This window comes from Balaenoptera borealis (genome assembly GCF_965194805.1).
Source record: "Balaenoptera borealis genome assembly, chromosome: 5".
Taxonomy (NCBI): Eukaryota; Metazoa; Chordata; class Mammalia; order Artiodactyla; family Balaenopteridae; genus Balaenoptera; species Balaenoptera borealis.
The window spans coordinates 72,704,161-72,722,389 of record NC_138862.1 but is presented as its reverse complement, the minus strand read 5'-3'; the positions used below and the strand labels follow the sequence as shown (position 1 = coordinate 72,722,389).

Below are 18,229 nucleotides of genomic sequence, written 5' to 3'. Positions count from 1 at the left end.
ACACAGTTGGTTACAGTGTCCAGGGAGTCCCAAAGCTTCTGTTGGCCTGCTGTGGGCAGGCTGGGTCCGCAGGCTGCAGGATTGTGGTTTTCTTGCACCTGGTGTCTGCCCCCTGGTGGGTGAAGCTGGTCTAGAGGCTAGTTCAGGCTTCCTGGAAGGCAGAGCTGGTGCCTGCCCACTGGTAGATGTAGCTGGGTCATGGCCCTCTCTTGGGCAGGGGCATGTCTAGAGGTGACTGTGGGTTCAGGAAGTCTTTAGGCAGCCTGTCTGATGATGGGTGGAGATGTATTCCCACCCAGTTAGTTGTTTGGCCTGAGGCATCACAGCACTGGCACCTACAGGCTGTTGGGTGGGGCCAGGTCTTGGCACTAATGAGCTAGAAGGAGGATCCCACTATGACGACCACCCACACCAGTGTCCATGTGGTAGAAAACTCCCACTGTGAGTTGCCACCAGTGTCTGTGTCCCCAAGGTGAGTGGCAGCCACCCCACCTCTCCAGGAGATTCTCCAAGACCAGCAGGTAGGTCAGCCCAGGCTCCCATCAGATTACTGCTTTTGCCCTGGGTGCTGGTGCATGTGAGATTTTGTGTGCACCCTTTAATAGTGAAGTCTCTATTTCCCCCAGTCCTTTGGGACTCACAAAATTGATCTCCACTGGCCTTCAGAACCGAATGCTGTGGAGACTTGTCTTCCTGGTGCAGGGTCCCCAGGCTGGGGAGCCCAACATGGGGCTCAGAACTCTCATTCCTGTGGAAGAACCTCTGTAATATAATTATTTTCCAGTTTATGGGTCATCCATCCAGGGGTATGCAACTTGATTATATCACAACTACACCCCTCCTACCTGTCTTGTTGTCATTCCTTCTCTATGTGTTTAGTTGTAGATCTTTTCTGGTAGGTTCTGATCTTTTTCATACATGGTCGTTCTGCAGGTAGTTGTGATTTTGGTGTGCTCATGAGAGGAGGTGAGCTCAGGGTCTTTCTACTCTGCCATCTTGGCCAGTCTCTCTCCCAGTTAGAAAATTTAAAGCCACCTCTTAACTCTTAAGTGAAGGAGAAAATACAAAATGAAATTACAGAATTTCTTAAAAATGAACATAATACATATCAGAATACATGGGATACATTTAAAACAGTGATCAAAGGAAAATTCATAGCCTTAAAAACTTTTCCAAAGAAAAATGAATGCGAATAGGGATTTCCGTGGTGGCGCAGTGGTTAAGAATCCTCCTGCCAATGCAGGGGATACAGGTTTGAGCTCTGGTCGGGGAAGATCCCACATGCTGCAGAACAACTAAGCCCGTGCGCCACTACTGCCAAGCCTGCACGCTGCAACCACTGAAGTCTACGTGCCTAGAGCCCGTGCTCTGCAACAAGAGAAGCCACCACAATGAGAAGCCCCCGCGCCACAACAAAGAGTAGCCCCCACTCACCACAACTAGAGAAAGCCCACATGCAGCAACGAAGACCCAACGCAGCCAAAAATTAAATTAAATAAATAAATAAATAAATAATTTTTTTAAATGAATGAGAATAAATAAACCAAATCCCTAGTGTAAAGTGCTAGAAAAAGATAAAGGAAGAACATGATATAAATAAAAGCAGAAATTATGTGGTAAGCAGAAGGAAGAAAATGAAGATCAGAGAGGAAACTAATAAAAAAGAAAACAAAAGCAATAGATAAAATCGATGAAACCAAAACTTGTCCTTTGAGAAGATCAAAGTTATTGATAAACCTTTAACCAGACTGGTCAGAAAAAAGGAGAGAAGACACGAATTACCAAAATCAGGAATGAGAGAATAACAAAATCTACAAATATTTAAAGAAAAGTCAGAAATTAGTAACAACTTTATACCACTGAGTTCAACAATTTAGATGAAAAGGATAAATTCCTTGAAAGGAATAAACTACTTAAGCTCAAGAAGAAATAGATAATTTGAATAGCCCTACATCTGTTAAAGAAATTGATTTGTATTTAAAAACGTTTCCACAAAGAAGACTCCAGGCCCAGATGGCTTCACTAATAAATTTTACCAAACGCTTAAGGAAGAAATAATACCCATTTTCTACCATAAAATTTAAAAAGAGGGAGTGCTTCCCAATTTATTCTGAGTCCAGCATTACCTAGATTTCAAAACCTGACTACACATTACCAAAAGAACTACAGACCAATTTCTGTGAACATAGATGCAGAATTTCTAAACAAAATTTTTACAAATTTGATCTAACAATATAAAAAAGATAATATAACCACCAAGTTAGGGTTTATCCAGTGAATTCAAGGTAAATTTTAACATGAGAAAAGCAGTCAGTTTACCTCACTATATTAAACTAAAAAAGGAAAACCACATGATTATCTCCATAGTTTAGGACAAGCTTTGACAGAATCCAACATCCTTTTTTTTTGGCTGCATTAGGTGTTCATTGCTGTGCGCGGGCTTTCTCTAGTTGTGGCAAGTGGGGGCTACTCTTCGTTGCGGTGCACAGGCTTCTCACTGCGGTGGCTTCTGTTGTTGCGGAGAGCGGGCTCTAGGCACGCGGGCTTCAGTAGTTGCAGCAGGCAGGCTCCGTAGTTGCAGCACACGGGCCCTAGAGCACACAGGCTTCAGTAGTGGTGGCACACGGGCTTCAGTATTTGTGGCTCACGGGCTCTAGAGCGCAGGCTCAGTAGTTGTGATGCACAGGCTTAGCTGCTTCACAGCATATGGGATCTTCCGGACCAGGGATCAAACCTGTGCCCCCTGCATTGGCAGGCAGATTCTTAACCACTGCACCACCAGGGAAGTCCCCCAACATCCATTCTTGATTAAACTCTCCACAAACTGGGAATAGAAAAGAACTTTCTCAAACTGATAAATAATATTCTAAAAATCCTACACCTATCATCATACTTAATGATAAAAGAAGCTCAGTGTTTTCCCCCTAAAATCAGAAACATGTCAAGGATACCCACTCTCACCACTTGTTTTCAGCATTGTACTAGAGGTCCTAGCCAGTGCAGTAAGACAAGAGAGAGAAATAAAAGTCATCCAAATTGGAAAGGAAGAAGTAGAATTGTCCTTAATTGCAGACAACATGATTGTCTATGTAAAAAATTTGATAGAATCTACAAAAAAAAAAAAAAATGCTACTAGAACTAGTAAATAAGTTTAGCAAGATCAAAGGATACAGTATTGATCAATATACAAAAATCAATTGTATTTCTATATACTAGACCAAATTGAAATTTTAAAAAACATTATTTGTAGTAGCATTAAAAATATATTAAATACTTAGAGATAAATCTGACCAAAAATATTTGCAGATCAGTACACGAAAAACTACAAAGCATTGCTGAGAGAATTAAAGAAGACCTAAATAAATGGAGAGATGCACCATGCTCATGGATTGAAAGGCTCAGTGTTGTTTAGATATCAGTTTTGTTCACTTGCACTTTAGGCTCAGTACAACCCCAATCAAAAATCCCAGGAGTTCTTTTTGTAGAAATTGACATGATAATAATACTAAAGTTCATATGGAAATGCAAAAGATCTAAAATAGCCAAAACAACTTTGAAAAAGAACAAAGCTGAAGGACTCACACTACTTCATTTTGAAATTTATAAAAATACAGTTAATCAAGATGGTGTGCATAAAGATATTGGCATGAAGATAGGTAGATCAGTGTAACATACTAGAGAATCCTTAAATGGACCCACGTATATATGGACAGCTGTGGTCAAAGGTGCAAAGACAATTCAGTGGAGAAAGGGATATTCTTTCAACAAATGGTGATGCAACAATTGACTAGCCATACCTCATACCATACACAGAAATTAACTCAAAATAGATCCTAAATCTGAATCCTAGAACTATAAACATAGGAAAAATCTTCATGACTTTGGGTTTGGCAATGATTCCTAAGATAATATACCAAAAGCACGATCCATAAAAGAAGAAAAATGGTAAATTGGACTTCATCAAGATTAAAACTTCTGCTCTTGGGGGGGAAAGAAAAAAACACTGTTAAGTGAATAAAAAGACAAGCCATATACTAGGAGAAAATATTTTCACATCATATATTTCATAAAAGATTTGTATCTAGAATATGTAAAGAACTCTTTCATCACGATAATAAAGACAACCCTATTTTTAAATGAACAAAGGACTTGAAAAGACGTTTCTCGAAGGAAGATATAAAAATGGCCAATAAGCACATGAAAAGATACTCAACACAGTCAGTCATTAGGTAAATGCAGATTGAAACCTTAATGAGGAGCCACTACATACCCATTGGAATGGCTAAGTTTTTTTAAACTGACCATTACCAAGTTTTGACAGAGATAGGAGGAAAGAAATCATATGTCCATACAGAGACTTAACATGAATATTCGTAACAGCTTTATTTATAATGGGCAAAAACTGGAAATAACCCAGATGTCCCTCATCTGGTGAATGGATAAAGTGTGGTATATTCATGTAATGGACTACTACTCAGCAATAAAAAGTAATAAATTGTTGATGTTACACAACAACATGGATGAATCCCAAAGTAGTTTGCTGAGTGAAAGAAGCCAGACAGTAAACTACATACTGAATAATTGTACTTAAATAAAGTTTTAGAAATTTCATACTAATCTATGGTAACAAAAAGCAGACTAGTGGTTGCTTGGAGAAGGACAGGAAGGAGAGGTTACAAAGAGGTATGAAACTGGGGAGTGACTGATATATTTATTATTTTGATTATGGTGATGATTTCAAGGTGTATATACATGTCAAAACTTACCAAATTGTATACTTCAATATCTGCAGTTTATTGTATGTCAGTTATGCCTTAACTGAGCCTTTTTTTTCATTTAACTGACATTCCTCCTAGTGCTTTGGGGGAAAACAGAACTTGTATCTTTAACATTATATGCTTTCTGAACTACATAAGTTTTTTGTCACTTGCATACATATTCTTTATAATAAAAATAATAAAATGGATTTTTGTAAGAAATTAAGGTGGAGAATAGAAAAGCAGAAGATCTAGAAAGAAATAACACAATAGACAAACTAGCTAACCTGATTTTTTTTAAGGGGAAAATCACAAACACTAGACACAGGAAATGACAAGGGGACATAACCATTGAAATATTATGAAATCATAAAAGACTATATTGCATATCTTTATATAAATAAAATTTTAAACTTGGTTGAGATGGATAATTTCCTAGAAAAATACAGTTTACCAAAATTGACCTATTAGAGATGGAAAGATTTCTATAGAAGAAGAAATCTTTAGAAGAAATAGAGCAAGTTATCAAGAAACTATGCCACAAAAAGCATCAGGCCCAGATGACTTCATGGGGGAATTCTAATAAATCTTGAAAGATTAGATCATCCTAAAGCTCCATAAATACTGTTCAAGAGCATTCTTTTTATGAAGCAAGTCTAATATTGATATCTAAACCTGATGAAGACAGTGAAAATTATAGATCAGTATCACTGATAAATATTAATACAGAAGTGTTAAATATTTTAATAAACAGAATCCAATACCACACTGCAAAAATAATATACCATGACCAAATGGGATTAAAGGTATTTAAAGTCAGCTCAATATGAGGAAATCCATTAATGTAATCTACCATATTAACAGATCTAAAGAGAAAAATCATATATTCACAGATGCCTGAAAAGCATTTGGTAAAATCCAGTACCTCTACTGGGAGGGGGAAATCTCAAAAATACAGAGATTGTTGATATTTTTTTAAAGAGAAAAAAAGAAAAAGATTGAGATGGACGGATCAAAATCCTTAATGGGAGAAACACTGAGGCAGTGCCATTATGATAGGAGCAAGGCAAGGATGTCCATTATCTCTACTACTACTCAAGGTATTAGTCAATGCTATTACACAATACAAATCAATCAGAGGCATAAGAATTGGAAAAGAAAGAAAACTATCTCTGTTTTCAGATAATATGGTAACCTAGAAACCATACAAAATTTATTATAAAATTTATTTTGTAAAATATAAATTTATTATAAAATTAAAGACTTATAAAATCAAAGACATAAAAAGCTAGAGTAAGGTAGCATATAAAATTAATATGCAGAAATTAATAGCTTCTTTTACATGAACAGTAATCAGAAGATGATTATAGAGAAAACCCCATTCATAATGTAAGAAATAGCATGTAAAATACTTAGTAGACTTAATGAGAAATATACAGACTTATATGAAGAAATCTGTAAAACACTCCTGAAAGACAGAATATTAGACTTGATCAAATGTAAAGACATCCCTTGTTCTTAGCTATGACAATTCAACGTTGTAAAGCTGCCAGTTCTGTCTAAGCTATTTATATATGAGCACAATCCCGGTAAAAATAACTACCAGCTTTTTTATGGGGTTAGACAAATGGAATTGAAGTTCATAAGAGAAGCCAGGACAACACAAAAAGAAAAGCTACAAGAGATTCTAGCCCTACCAGATATTAAAGAATACTATTAAGACTTCTTAATTAAAACAGTGTGTTAATGACCCATGAATAGGACAAAAAGACGAGTAGAATAGAAAAGAGAATCCAGGAAAGACCCAAATACATATGAAAATATAGTATATGACAAAGGTGCAATCTCATATCACTGGGGCTTTTAATAATGGGCTTTTAAGTAAATAGTGTTGGAACAACTGGAGAAAAGGTAAATTAGAACCATACTTCAGGGGGACTTCCCTGATGGCACAGTGGATAAGACTCCATGCTCCCAATGCAGGGGGCCCGGGTTCAATCCTTGGTCAGGGAACTAGATCCCACATGCATGCCGCAACTAACAGTTCGCATGCCACAACTAAGGAGCCCGCAAGCTGCAACTAAGGAGCCCAGGTGCTGCAACTAAGACCCAGTGCAACCAAATAAATAAATAAATAAATAAAAGAACCATACTTCACACCATACACAAAAATTGGCTCTAATACAATTGACAGAAGAAAATATAACCTGGGCATAGGGAAGGTTTTTTAACCATGAATCAAAATTCAGATGCAGTAAAAGACTCATAACTTCTGAACGCATGAAAACAAAGACTTTTGCTTGACCAAAAAACTTTTCCTAAAACTAATAGAAAACACCATTACCAATGTCAAAAAACAACTGACAGAAAAAATCTTCAAGAAAAGGGCTGATATTCCCGAATATTAAAAACTGTTAAAAATTGAGCAAATAGAGACCAAAATCTATTAGAAAATGGACAAAAGATATAAATACACAATTCACACAAAAATAAGATATAAAAATGATAAATCAAACCTGAGATCGGTTACCTACGAGGGAGGAGTGGAAAGGATGGGAGATTGGGATTGAGGTAGAAGGGATGGAGGTGTAGCATTTCTCTAAGTATACCTTTTTGTATAATTTTGACTTTAGAACTGTGTTAACATTTTGTATATTAAAAAAACAAGAAGAGAAGATGAAGGGAAAGCAGAATGATATATAAGCAAACTAAACCTAGTCTGTTTGAAATAGTTATTTTTAAATTAATTTTCAAATAACTTCATTGAAGAGAGGAACGGAGGGGAGAAGTCTTAATCCCAATAATACTTGAAGACAGGCTAAAGACAGAAAGCCTATGAACAAATATTGAACTCTAATTAGAGTGGTATGGGTTAATAGGTCTGAAACTACTTTAAGATATATTTTAGAGTTGAGCAAATAAATTAATATATTGACAATTGGTGGGAGCTAGATTTCTCGCTGTCAAAGAAGGGATTTTAGAAATATGGAAAGGGGAGAGGGTAGAATAAACTCTATGGTAATTGGATTGGAATTAGAGATATGAATATAAACCCATGCATCTTAATACAGATATAGAAATATAAATGTGCATATATGTTTTCTTGCTCTGTCCACAAAGAAGGCCTAAAAATGATGACTCCTCAATAAACAATGAGAATATCTAGTGTCGAGATCTTGGCTTCTAAATACTATCCTCCATTAAAAAGGTCCAGAACTCATTAGAATAATGGCTGATTCCACTGGGAAAGTACAAGATGAGCCTAGAACATTTTGCTCAGAAAACTAAGGAAGTGCTTAAAGAATGATACAAATATGTCAAAAAGACACTGAAACCAACCTGTAAGGCCCCCCAGTAGCCAAGTCTGGCATAATTGAAATATTAAAATAAATGATAATAAGTGATTATAACATAGAGAACAAGAATCCAAGAGTCCATAATGGTATAAATAAATATATGAATAAATAAATAAGTAGATAGAAGGGAAAGCTTTACCTTACATTATTAGAATGTCTACTAATAAGGTTAGAAGGAATGATGGAATTAAGAGAGCTCTCTTGACAACCACCATGATAATAATTGTTTCAGGCAAGAATCATCAGTGTATGCTAAAATTAATGAGTGAATCAATACCTGATGAGAAACAGGATATTTACATAGTTTCAACATATCCTTCCCCCAAATACTTATCAGCTACAAAAGGAAAATAGTAATCTAAACCTGGCAGACAAAAACCTTTAAAAAGTGATCAAAATTAACATCACTAGTAGACATCTTATGCTTCCTGATATGATGGACTGAGAAGGATGCAACATCACTTCTGTGGTATTCCTACCAAAAATGTGTATCCTGCCATCTGATGGGAAACATCAGGCAAACCCAGGTTGAGGCATATTCTATGAAAAAAAATGTTCTGTACTCTTGAAAAATATCAAGATCATGAAAGACAAAGACTAAAGAACTGTGCCAGATTGACAGAGACTAAAGAGACATTACAACTAAATGCAATATGTGGTCCTGGATTGGACCCTAGAGCAAGAATACTTTTTTTCCTTTTGCAGTAAAGGATACTAGATGACCAACTGAAATTATACTGTGGTTATGTAAGAGATGTCATTGTGTTTAGGAAATAAGGGGTAAAGAAGTTTTATGTTTGCAATTTACTGTTAAACTATTGTGTACATATATATAGAGGGAGATAAAGCAAACAAGATAGAATGTTAATGTTTCAATGTAAAGTTTTTTAAAATTTCTAAGCAATCAGGTAAAATAGTAATATCTAATAAAAGGAGGTGGTGGGTACATGTATATCTGTTATTTACCTTCTATATGTTTGAAGTATTCATAAAATATTAATTTTTTTATTTTAAATAGTCCTACTGAGTTGAAATTATCATTCATTCAAGTGGATTCAAGCCCTTAGATTACAAGACGCATTATGGGGTAGTACCTGACTTTAAATGTTAAAATAAAATCTGTTTGATAAATTAGAAGTACTACCCTATTTAACATGGAAATGCTCATCTTTACTAAAAACCTTAATGGCCTTTGGCGTGAATTTAAGCATGTCAGGAAAGCATCTTAAACTCAGAATTGGGGTTTCCAAATGCTTCAGTTTGTGGTAAAGTTTTTACTGGTCACCAGTAAGATGAAAAATAGAACAGAGGGTGGTAGTGAGGTTTTATAAATTTAAATTTATTCAGTTTTAAAGATTCTCCTTTATCCTACACTTTTACATTCTTGTTTGATCATATATTCTTTTATGAAATGATGGTTGTGGTAAGATGGTAGCTTAGGGTATTTTTTAGTGCCCTTTCTCAGCAAAGTAAAAGATAGGAACCCCATATTGGTTGCCATTTTGAGAGATTACTGATCTGTGAAAGCTAGGAGTAAGGGAACTGTATTTTCATTCCTTTTTAAATGCAATATTTGAGAATAGAATACCAGTTATCCATAGTCATTATTCATTGTCTTCATAACAGAAATGACAAGTTTGCTTAAAGTGAACAGGATCCAAACATAATTCAGATTTTGTACTTGTAGGAAATGTACCTTTGAAATAGTTGAAAATACTTGGTTCACTTGTTTTTCTTCCCTATTCCGTCTGTTTTAGGGCAAACACTGTATCCTCGATGTGTCTGGAAATGCCATAAAGAGATTACAGATTGCACAACTTTACCCAATCTCCATTTTTATTAAACCCAAATCCATGGAAAATATCATGTAAGTGTAAATGCCTAAGGCACAGCCTCTAAAAACAAATCCAGTCTCTGTTACTTATTACATTGGGTAATTTGCTTACCCTTCTTGCATCTCAATTCCTTTATCTGTAAATTGCAGGTAATAATAGTATACCCACCTCAGAGGGTTGTTGTGAGGATTAAATAAGCACTCTTGATACTAACTATCATAATCATCAACATTAATATACTAAAGTATAAAGTAACATATGTTAGAATTTTTAGGTTTAAATAGTCACATGTGTCCAGTACCTACTTAATTGGGCAGTGCAGCTCTGGGTAACCATTAAGAGAATAAAATAATGTATAAATAGTTACCTAATAGAGGACAAAAAATAGAATTTAAATAAATATTAAAAGAAGAGAGGAATGAGCAAATAGAAACATAGTATTAGGTGGGGCAAAAGGATACAGATAGTAAGATAGTATAAATTAACCCAAATGTTTCATTAAATTCTAGACTAAATGGTCCAATTAAAATACAAAAATTGTCAGAATAGAGGAATGAAAAATAAATAACTATATGTTGCTTTTGTAGAAAAGGAAAAGAATCTTTACCTTCTACTCCTCCAGGTTCTCAGCTGGGCCTCTGTAACAAAAGACAGATGAACAAGAGAAAAGCATGCAAATTTATTTAAGTTTTACATGACATAGGACCCTTCATAAGAAAATGAAAATCCAAAGAAATGGTTAAACCTGAACATTTTTATACTAGGTTAGATGAAGAGTGGAGAGTGATGGGAAAATGTGATAGGACCAGACGATATGACTTAAGAGTAGTAAACTAGTGGAAACTTAGTAAGGCTTGTTCATTCAGATTCCTCTCAGCTTCCCTCCATCGTCAGAGATAAGGATAAGGATAAGGATGGTCCTTCAGATATAGGGAGGTCACCTCTCACATGAGGGTCTTTTTGACCTGGTGAAGGTCAGAGAGTCCTTCCTGTACCTGTCATTTTTCAAATTCCTTCAACATAAAATATTCAATATGCCAAGGTACCATATTTTGGGGTAGTGTGCTATAAAACCCATCAATTATATGTTGCTTTCATAAGACATACCTTAATTATTAGTCTATGGAAGGGCTGAAAGAGAATAGAAAAAAGGGATATACCCTGCAAACACTAAATAAATTAAGCTGGTTTATACTACTTTCAAAGTATACTTTAAGGTAAGTATTACTAGAGATAAAGAGGGACATTCATAGAAATTAAAGGTTCACTCCATTAGGAAGATATATTTATACATTTGTTTACACTTTTAGTAACACAGTCTCAAAATATCTAAAGCACAAATTGACAGCTATGTAGGAAAAATAATATAATTCCACAATCATAGTGGGCGAACATAACAAAAGAATCACAAAGTAATACAATAAGAAAAGAGACAAATAAAAAAATAAATAAGGATATACAACAACACAAATTAGAAACTTTACCTAACTGACATACATAGACCACTGCACTCAACATCTGCAAAATTTACACCTTGATTTCAAGTGCACTTAAAATAATTACCAAAACTAATTATATGCTAAGCCACAGATTTCAAATGATTAAAAACAAATATCTCTGAGCATGATGAAATTAGAGTAGAAATGAATAATTAAAAGATCACTGGAAAATCCCCAAATATTTGGAAATTCTGTGGATCAAAGAATAAGTCACTCTATAAGTTAATAAATGCTTTGAACTCAATGGTAATAAAATTGTCAAGTAAATAAATTTGGAGGATATAGTAGCCTAGAAAACAAACATATGGTAGAGAGGATTAACAAATCAAAAATGTTTTCTTTGAAAATACTATAAACTGTTAATAAGAAAGATCAAGGAAAGAAAATTTTAAAGGCATAAATAGCATCAAGAATGAAAACGGGAGGGCTTCCCTGGTGGCGCAGTGGTTGAGAGTCTGCCTGCCAATGCAGGGGACACGGGTTCGAGCCCTCGTCTGGGAAGATCCCACATGCCACGGAGCAACTAGGCCCATGAGCCACAACTACTGAGCCTGCACATCTGGAGCCTGTGCTCCGCAACAAGAGAGGCCGCAATAATGAGAGGCCCACGCACCGCGATGAAGAGTGGCCCCCGCTTGCCGCAACTAGAGAAAGCCCTCACGCAGAAACGAAGACCCAACACAGCCATAAATAAATAAATAAATAAATAAATTTTTTTTTAAAAAGAATGAAAATGGGAATATCACTACACATCCAGTAGACATTAAAAATGTTAACACAGGCAATCCAGTAGAAAAATGAGCAAAGGACTTGGACACTTCACAAGAGGATCCAAATAATTAATAAACATTTTAGATAGTGCTTAATCATGGAAATGCAAGTTAAAACCACAAGGTCATATATTATACTAAAATAGCTAAAATGAAAAGGTACCAAACGTTGGCAAGGATGTGGAGCAACTGAAGCTCATAACACTGATAGGAGTGTAAATTGGTACATCCACACTGGTAAACTTGTTTACAGTATCTCCTAAAGCTGAACGTACACATAACTTAGGACCCAAAAGTCTCATTCCTAGATATATACTCAACAGAAATGTTTATGTATGTTTACCAAAGACATGTACTAGATTAGATGGAAATACTGTACTAAATAACTAAAAACTTGAAACTATCCAAATACCCATCAGAGCCTATGTAAATATGACATATTCACACAAAATGAAATATTCTACAGTAATGAGAATGAGCAATCTCCAATTACACACAGAAGTATAGAAGAATCTCACAAACATAATTTGAGTAAAAAAAAATTCAGACCTAAAAGTATATATACTCCATGATCCCAAATTTAATCATTGCTTATAGAAATCAAATAGAGGTTACTCTTTGAGGGTAGGTTGGTGACTGGAGTGAAGACACCCAGATTCTTAGGTGCTGATGTAATCTATCTCAGTCTAGGTACTGGATATACAGGTAAGCGTTAAGTTGCTGAAAACTCATCAAGATATACATTTATGATATTTCTGTTCTATGTTTGAAAATTATACTTTAAAAAAATCTGAAGAAATAGAAAAGGAAAAAAAGAAATAGGAAATCTAGACCTGTACTCCTAAAGAACTTGACTTTGTTATGAAAAGCCTTCCCACAAATAAAAGAGCCAAAAGGACTTACTGAATTCTACCAAAAGCTAAGAAGTAATACCAGTCTTATAAAGATTCTTCAACTAATTTTATGGGCATTAATTTAATACCAAAACCTGTGAAAGATTTCACAGGAAATGAAAATGACAAACCAGTCTTACCATGAATATAGATACAGAAATCCTTACCAAAATAGAGCAATTTGAATCCAACAATTTTTTTTTAACTGTAAGTTTCTTTGTTTATTTCTTTATTTATTTTTGGCTGTGTTGGGTCTTTGTTTCTGTGCAAGGGCTTTCTCTAGTTGCAGTGAGCGGGGGCCACTCTTCATCGCGGTGCGCGGGCCTCTCACTATCACAGCCTCTCTTGCTGCGGAGCACAGGCTCCAGATGCACAGGCTCAGTAGTTGTGGCTCACGGGCCTAGTTGCTCCGCGGCATGTGGGATCTTCCCAGACCAGGGCTCGAACCCATGTCCCCCGCATTGGCAGGCAGATTCTCAACCACTGCGCCACCAGGGAAGTCCTCCAACAATTTTTTTAATAAGATAAAATACAACAGCCAAGTTGGGTTTATTTAAGGAATGCAAGGCTAGGTTAACATTTAAGATTAATCAGCAATAGAGCTAGAGAGAAGATGGAGTAGGAAGCACCAGGAATCTATCTCCCCACCTAGACAGCAGTTGGACTTGCAGAATCTGTCTGATGTTGACCCTTGAACATCGCAGGTTTGAACTGCATGGGTCTACTTAAACATGGATTTTTTTCAGTAGTAAATATTGCAGTACTACTCAATCTGCGGTTGATTGTGGATGCGGAACCATGGATACAGAGGAACCAAGCACATGGAGGGCCGACTGTTATACATGGATTTTCAACTGCATGGAGGGTTGGCACCCCTAACCCTGACATTGTTCAAGGGGCAACGGTATTTTGGAACTCAGGAATTCATTGAAGGCTTGCAGCTTCTAGGGGATGGTTTGAACTGTCAAATTTGATTTATTTCACCTCTTACCACAGTAGCAACTTCCCATTTCCCCACCTTCAGCCCCCTAGCAGGTAGCCTTGCACTCATTCCTTGAGCAGCTTACATAAAGTTTGTGGAGCCAAGGTGGGGAATAAGGACCTTGTCCTCCAAACACTGGGGAATCTCTGCTCAGATAGCTGATTCCTGCTTCTGACTGTGGAGGTGCAGACACAGAAGCAGGGAGCCATTGTTGCAAACCCCACTGCCACTGTTGCAGGGCCCCACCTCTCAGGCTGAAGTGACTTCTAGAGAGTTAAGGGGCTGGTGGTGCCTTTTTTCCCCCTCTTTTACGTTTTCTTTTTCCCATTTGGGAGCCAGACTAGGACGTTCACATATACAGGAGTATTCAGAAAGTCAACACACATGCCCAGGGAAAGGCACAGGCTCAGAAAAGATCTGAGAAGACCTTGTGTATACCTCAGGCTAATCCCTGGCATGGAGGCATCCTACAACAATTAAAAACAAACAAAAAACCCTAAAGGAAGGAGAATTTTACCTCTGGCATTATCACATTATAAGATTCCAATGTCCAGTATTCAACAGAAATTTATAAGGCATACAAAGAAACAAAGTGTGGCCTATTCAAAGGGAAAAAATAAATCAATGGAAACTGTCCCTGAAAAAGACCTAATGGCAGATATACTAGACAAGGACTTTTAAGACAGCTGTCTTAAAGTTTCTCAGCAAACTCAAAGAAGATGTGGAAAAAGTCAAGGAAACAATGTGTGAACAAAATGGAAACATCAATAAAGAGGTAGGAAACCAAAAGGAAATTCTGGAGCTGGAAAGTACAGTAACTGAAATGAAAAATTTCATTCAAAGAGGGATTCAAACACAGATTTGGGCAGGCAGGAACAAAGATTCAGCAAACTTGATAGAAGAATGGAAATTATCAAGGCTATGAACAGAAAGAGAAACGACTGAAGAAAAGTGAACAGATCCTAAGGAACCTGTGGGATACCATCAACCGGAAGAACATATGCATCTGGGAGTCCCAGTATTAGAAGAAAGAGAAAAAGCAGAGAGAATATTTGAAAAAATAATGGCTGAAATTTTCCCAAACTTGATGAGAGACATGAATATAAACATCCAAAAAGCTCAACAATCTTCAAGTAAAATGAACTCAGAGAGACCCACATTGAAACACATTTTAATCAAACTATCAAGAGACAGAGACAGAATTTTGAAAGCAGCAAGAGAAAAGTGAATTATCACATACAGAAGTCCTTATTTTCAGTAATTTATGTAAGTGGACTAAACTCTCCAATCAAAAGACAAAGATTGGCAGACTGGATAAAACACATGCAATCCAAAGACACAAACAAGTTGAGAAAGTAGAAGAGATATTCTATTCAAATAGTAACCAAAAGAGATCAGGAGTAGCTATACCAATATCAGACAAAATAGACTTTAAATCGAAAAAGGTTATATATGACAAGAAGGACATTGTATATTAATTAAAGTTTCAATATGGCAAGAAGATATAACAATTATAAACAGTTATGTACCTAATAACAGATCATCAAAATACATGAAGGAAAAACTGACACAATTGAAGGGAGAAACAGCTCTACAATAATAGTTGGAGACTTCAGTACCCCACTCAAAATAATGGATGGAACAACCAGACAGAAGATACATAAGGAAATGGAGAGCTTAAACAACACAATAAACCAGATAGACCTAACAGACATATACAGAACACTCTAGCCAGTAATAACAGAATACACATTCTTCTCAAGTGCACATGGGACATTTGCCAGGGTAGACCATATGTTAGGCCACAAAAGTTGATTCTTCAAAAAGATCAAGAAAAATGACAAACCTTTAGGTAGACAGACTAAGGGAAAAAAAGAAGACTCTGAAACTAAACTCTGAAATGAAAGTAGGGACATTACTACTGATTATATAGAAATAAAAAGGATTCTGAGAGTATTATGAACAATTGGGCACCAAAAATATGGGTAACCTAGGTGGACAAATTGCTAGAAACATAAAACCTACCAAGACTAAATCACAAAGAAATAGAAAATCTGAATAGACCTGTAACTATAGTAAGTTTTGTATACATATAACTTATACACCCTATATTAAGAAAATTGAATCAGTAGTCAGAAACTCCCAACAAAGAAATGCTCTGGATCTGATGGCTTCTCTGGTGAATTATAACAAACATTTAAAAGAAGAACTAATGCCAATCCCTCCTAACTCATTCTATGTGACCAGCATTACCCTGATACAAAAGCCATACAAAGAAACTACAAGAAAACTGTAGACCAATATCCCTTATTAACATTTACGTAAAAATCCTCAACAAAATATTAGCAAACAATTCACCAACATATTAAGAGGATTATACACCATGAGCAAGTGGGATTTATTCCTGGAATGCAAGGATGTTTCAACATATGAAAATGGATCATTGTAATAAACCACATAACAAAATGAAGGGGGAAATCACATGATCATCAACTGATGTAGAAAAAGCATTTGACAGTATTCAGCACCCTTTCATGATAAAAATATTCAACAAAATCAGAATAGAAGGAAACTATCTCAACATAATAAAAGCCATTTATGAAAAACTGACAGCAAACATCATACTCAATGGTGAAAGACTGAAGGCTTTTCTTCTAAGATCAGGAATAAGGCAAGGATGCCTGCTTTCACCACTTCTATTTAACGTAGTACTAGAAGTTGTATCCAGAGGAATTAAGCAAGAAAAAAAAGCCATCCAAATTGGTAAGGAAGAAGCAAAATTATCTCTGTTTGCAGATGATATGATCTTATCTGTAGAAAACCATAAAGACTCCACACAAAAGCCATTAGAACTAATAAATTCAGCAAAGTAGAAGTATGCAAAGTCAACATACAAAAATCAGTTACATTTCTATACATAAACAATGAATAATCTGAAAAGGAAATTACAAAAACAATTTTATTTACAATAGCATCAAAAAGAATAAAATACTTAGGAATTAACCAAGTAGGTGAAAGACTTGTACAATGAAAACTATAGAACATTGCTGAAAGAAATTAAGATATAAATAAGTAGAAACACATTCCATGTTCATGGATTGGAACACTTAATATTGTTAAAATGTCAGTACCACCCAAAGTGACCTACCCGTTCAATGCAATACCTATCAAAATCCCAATGATATTTTTTGCAAAAATAGAAAAATCCATACTAAAATTCATATAGAATCTCAAGGAACCCCCAAATAGTGAAAACAATCTTTAAAAAAGAACAAAAAAATGGAAGACTCACACTTCCTGATTTCAAATTTTATTGCAAACTACAGAAAGCAAAATGCTGTGGTACTGGCATAACGACAGAGATAAAAAACCAGGGGGAAGAAATGGTCAGTTGATTTTTGACAAGGATGCAAGACCATTCAATGAGGAAAGGACAGTCTGTTCAACAAATGGTGCTAGGAAAACTGCATATCCACATACAGAAGAATGAAGTTGGATCCTTACCTAACACCACATACAAAAGTCAACTAAAAATGGATCAAGGACCTAAATGTAAGACAATAAAACTCTTAGAAGGAAACATAGGACAAAAACTTCATAACACTGGATTTTGCAGTGATTTCTTAGATATGACACCAAAGACACAGGTAACAAAAGAAAAAAAGGAAGGTTAGACTTTGTGAATATTTTAAAACTTTTTATATCAAATGACACTATCCACAGAATAAAAAGGCAACCCACAGAATGGGAGAAAGTATCTGTAAGTCATATGTCTGATAACAGATTAATATCCAGAATATATAGAAACTAAAACTCAACAACAACAACAAAAAACTTGATTCAAAAATGGGCACAGGACTTGAATAGACATTTCTCCAAAGAAGATAAACAAATGGCCAATAAGCACATGAATAGATACCTATCATCACTAATCACTAGGGTAATGCAAATCAAAACTACAATGACATACTACCTCACACCCATTAGGATGGCTACTGTCAAAAAAAATAATTGCTGCCAAGGATGTGGAAAAACTGGAATTCTTGTATACTGTTGGTGGGAATGTAAAATGGTACAGCTGCTGTGGAAAATAGTTATGGCACTTCCTCAAAATACTAAAAATAATAATTACCATAT

General features: G+C 35.6%; 1 protein-coding gene across 15 annotated transcripts in view; it reads left to right on the top strand.

Annotated features, from left to right (window-relative positions):
• DLG1 (discs large MAGUK scaffold protein 1) overlaps nt 1-18,229 on the top strand; it is a 287,739-nt gene that overhangs the window by 264,498 nt on the left and 5,012 nt on the right. For all 15 annotated transcript variants that reach the window (XM_082393175.1, XM_082393174.1, XM_082393172.1 and 12 more), the window contains one exon: nt 9,871-9,980. In XM_082393175.1, coding sequence (XP_082249301.1) covers nt 9,871-9,980 — 110 coding nt within the window. The remainder of the gene's footprint in view (nt 1-9,870; nt 9,981-18,229) is intronic.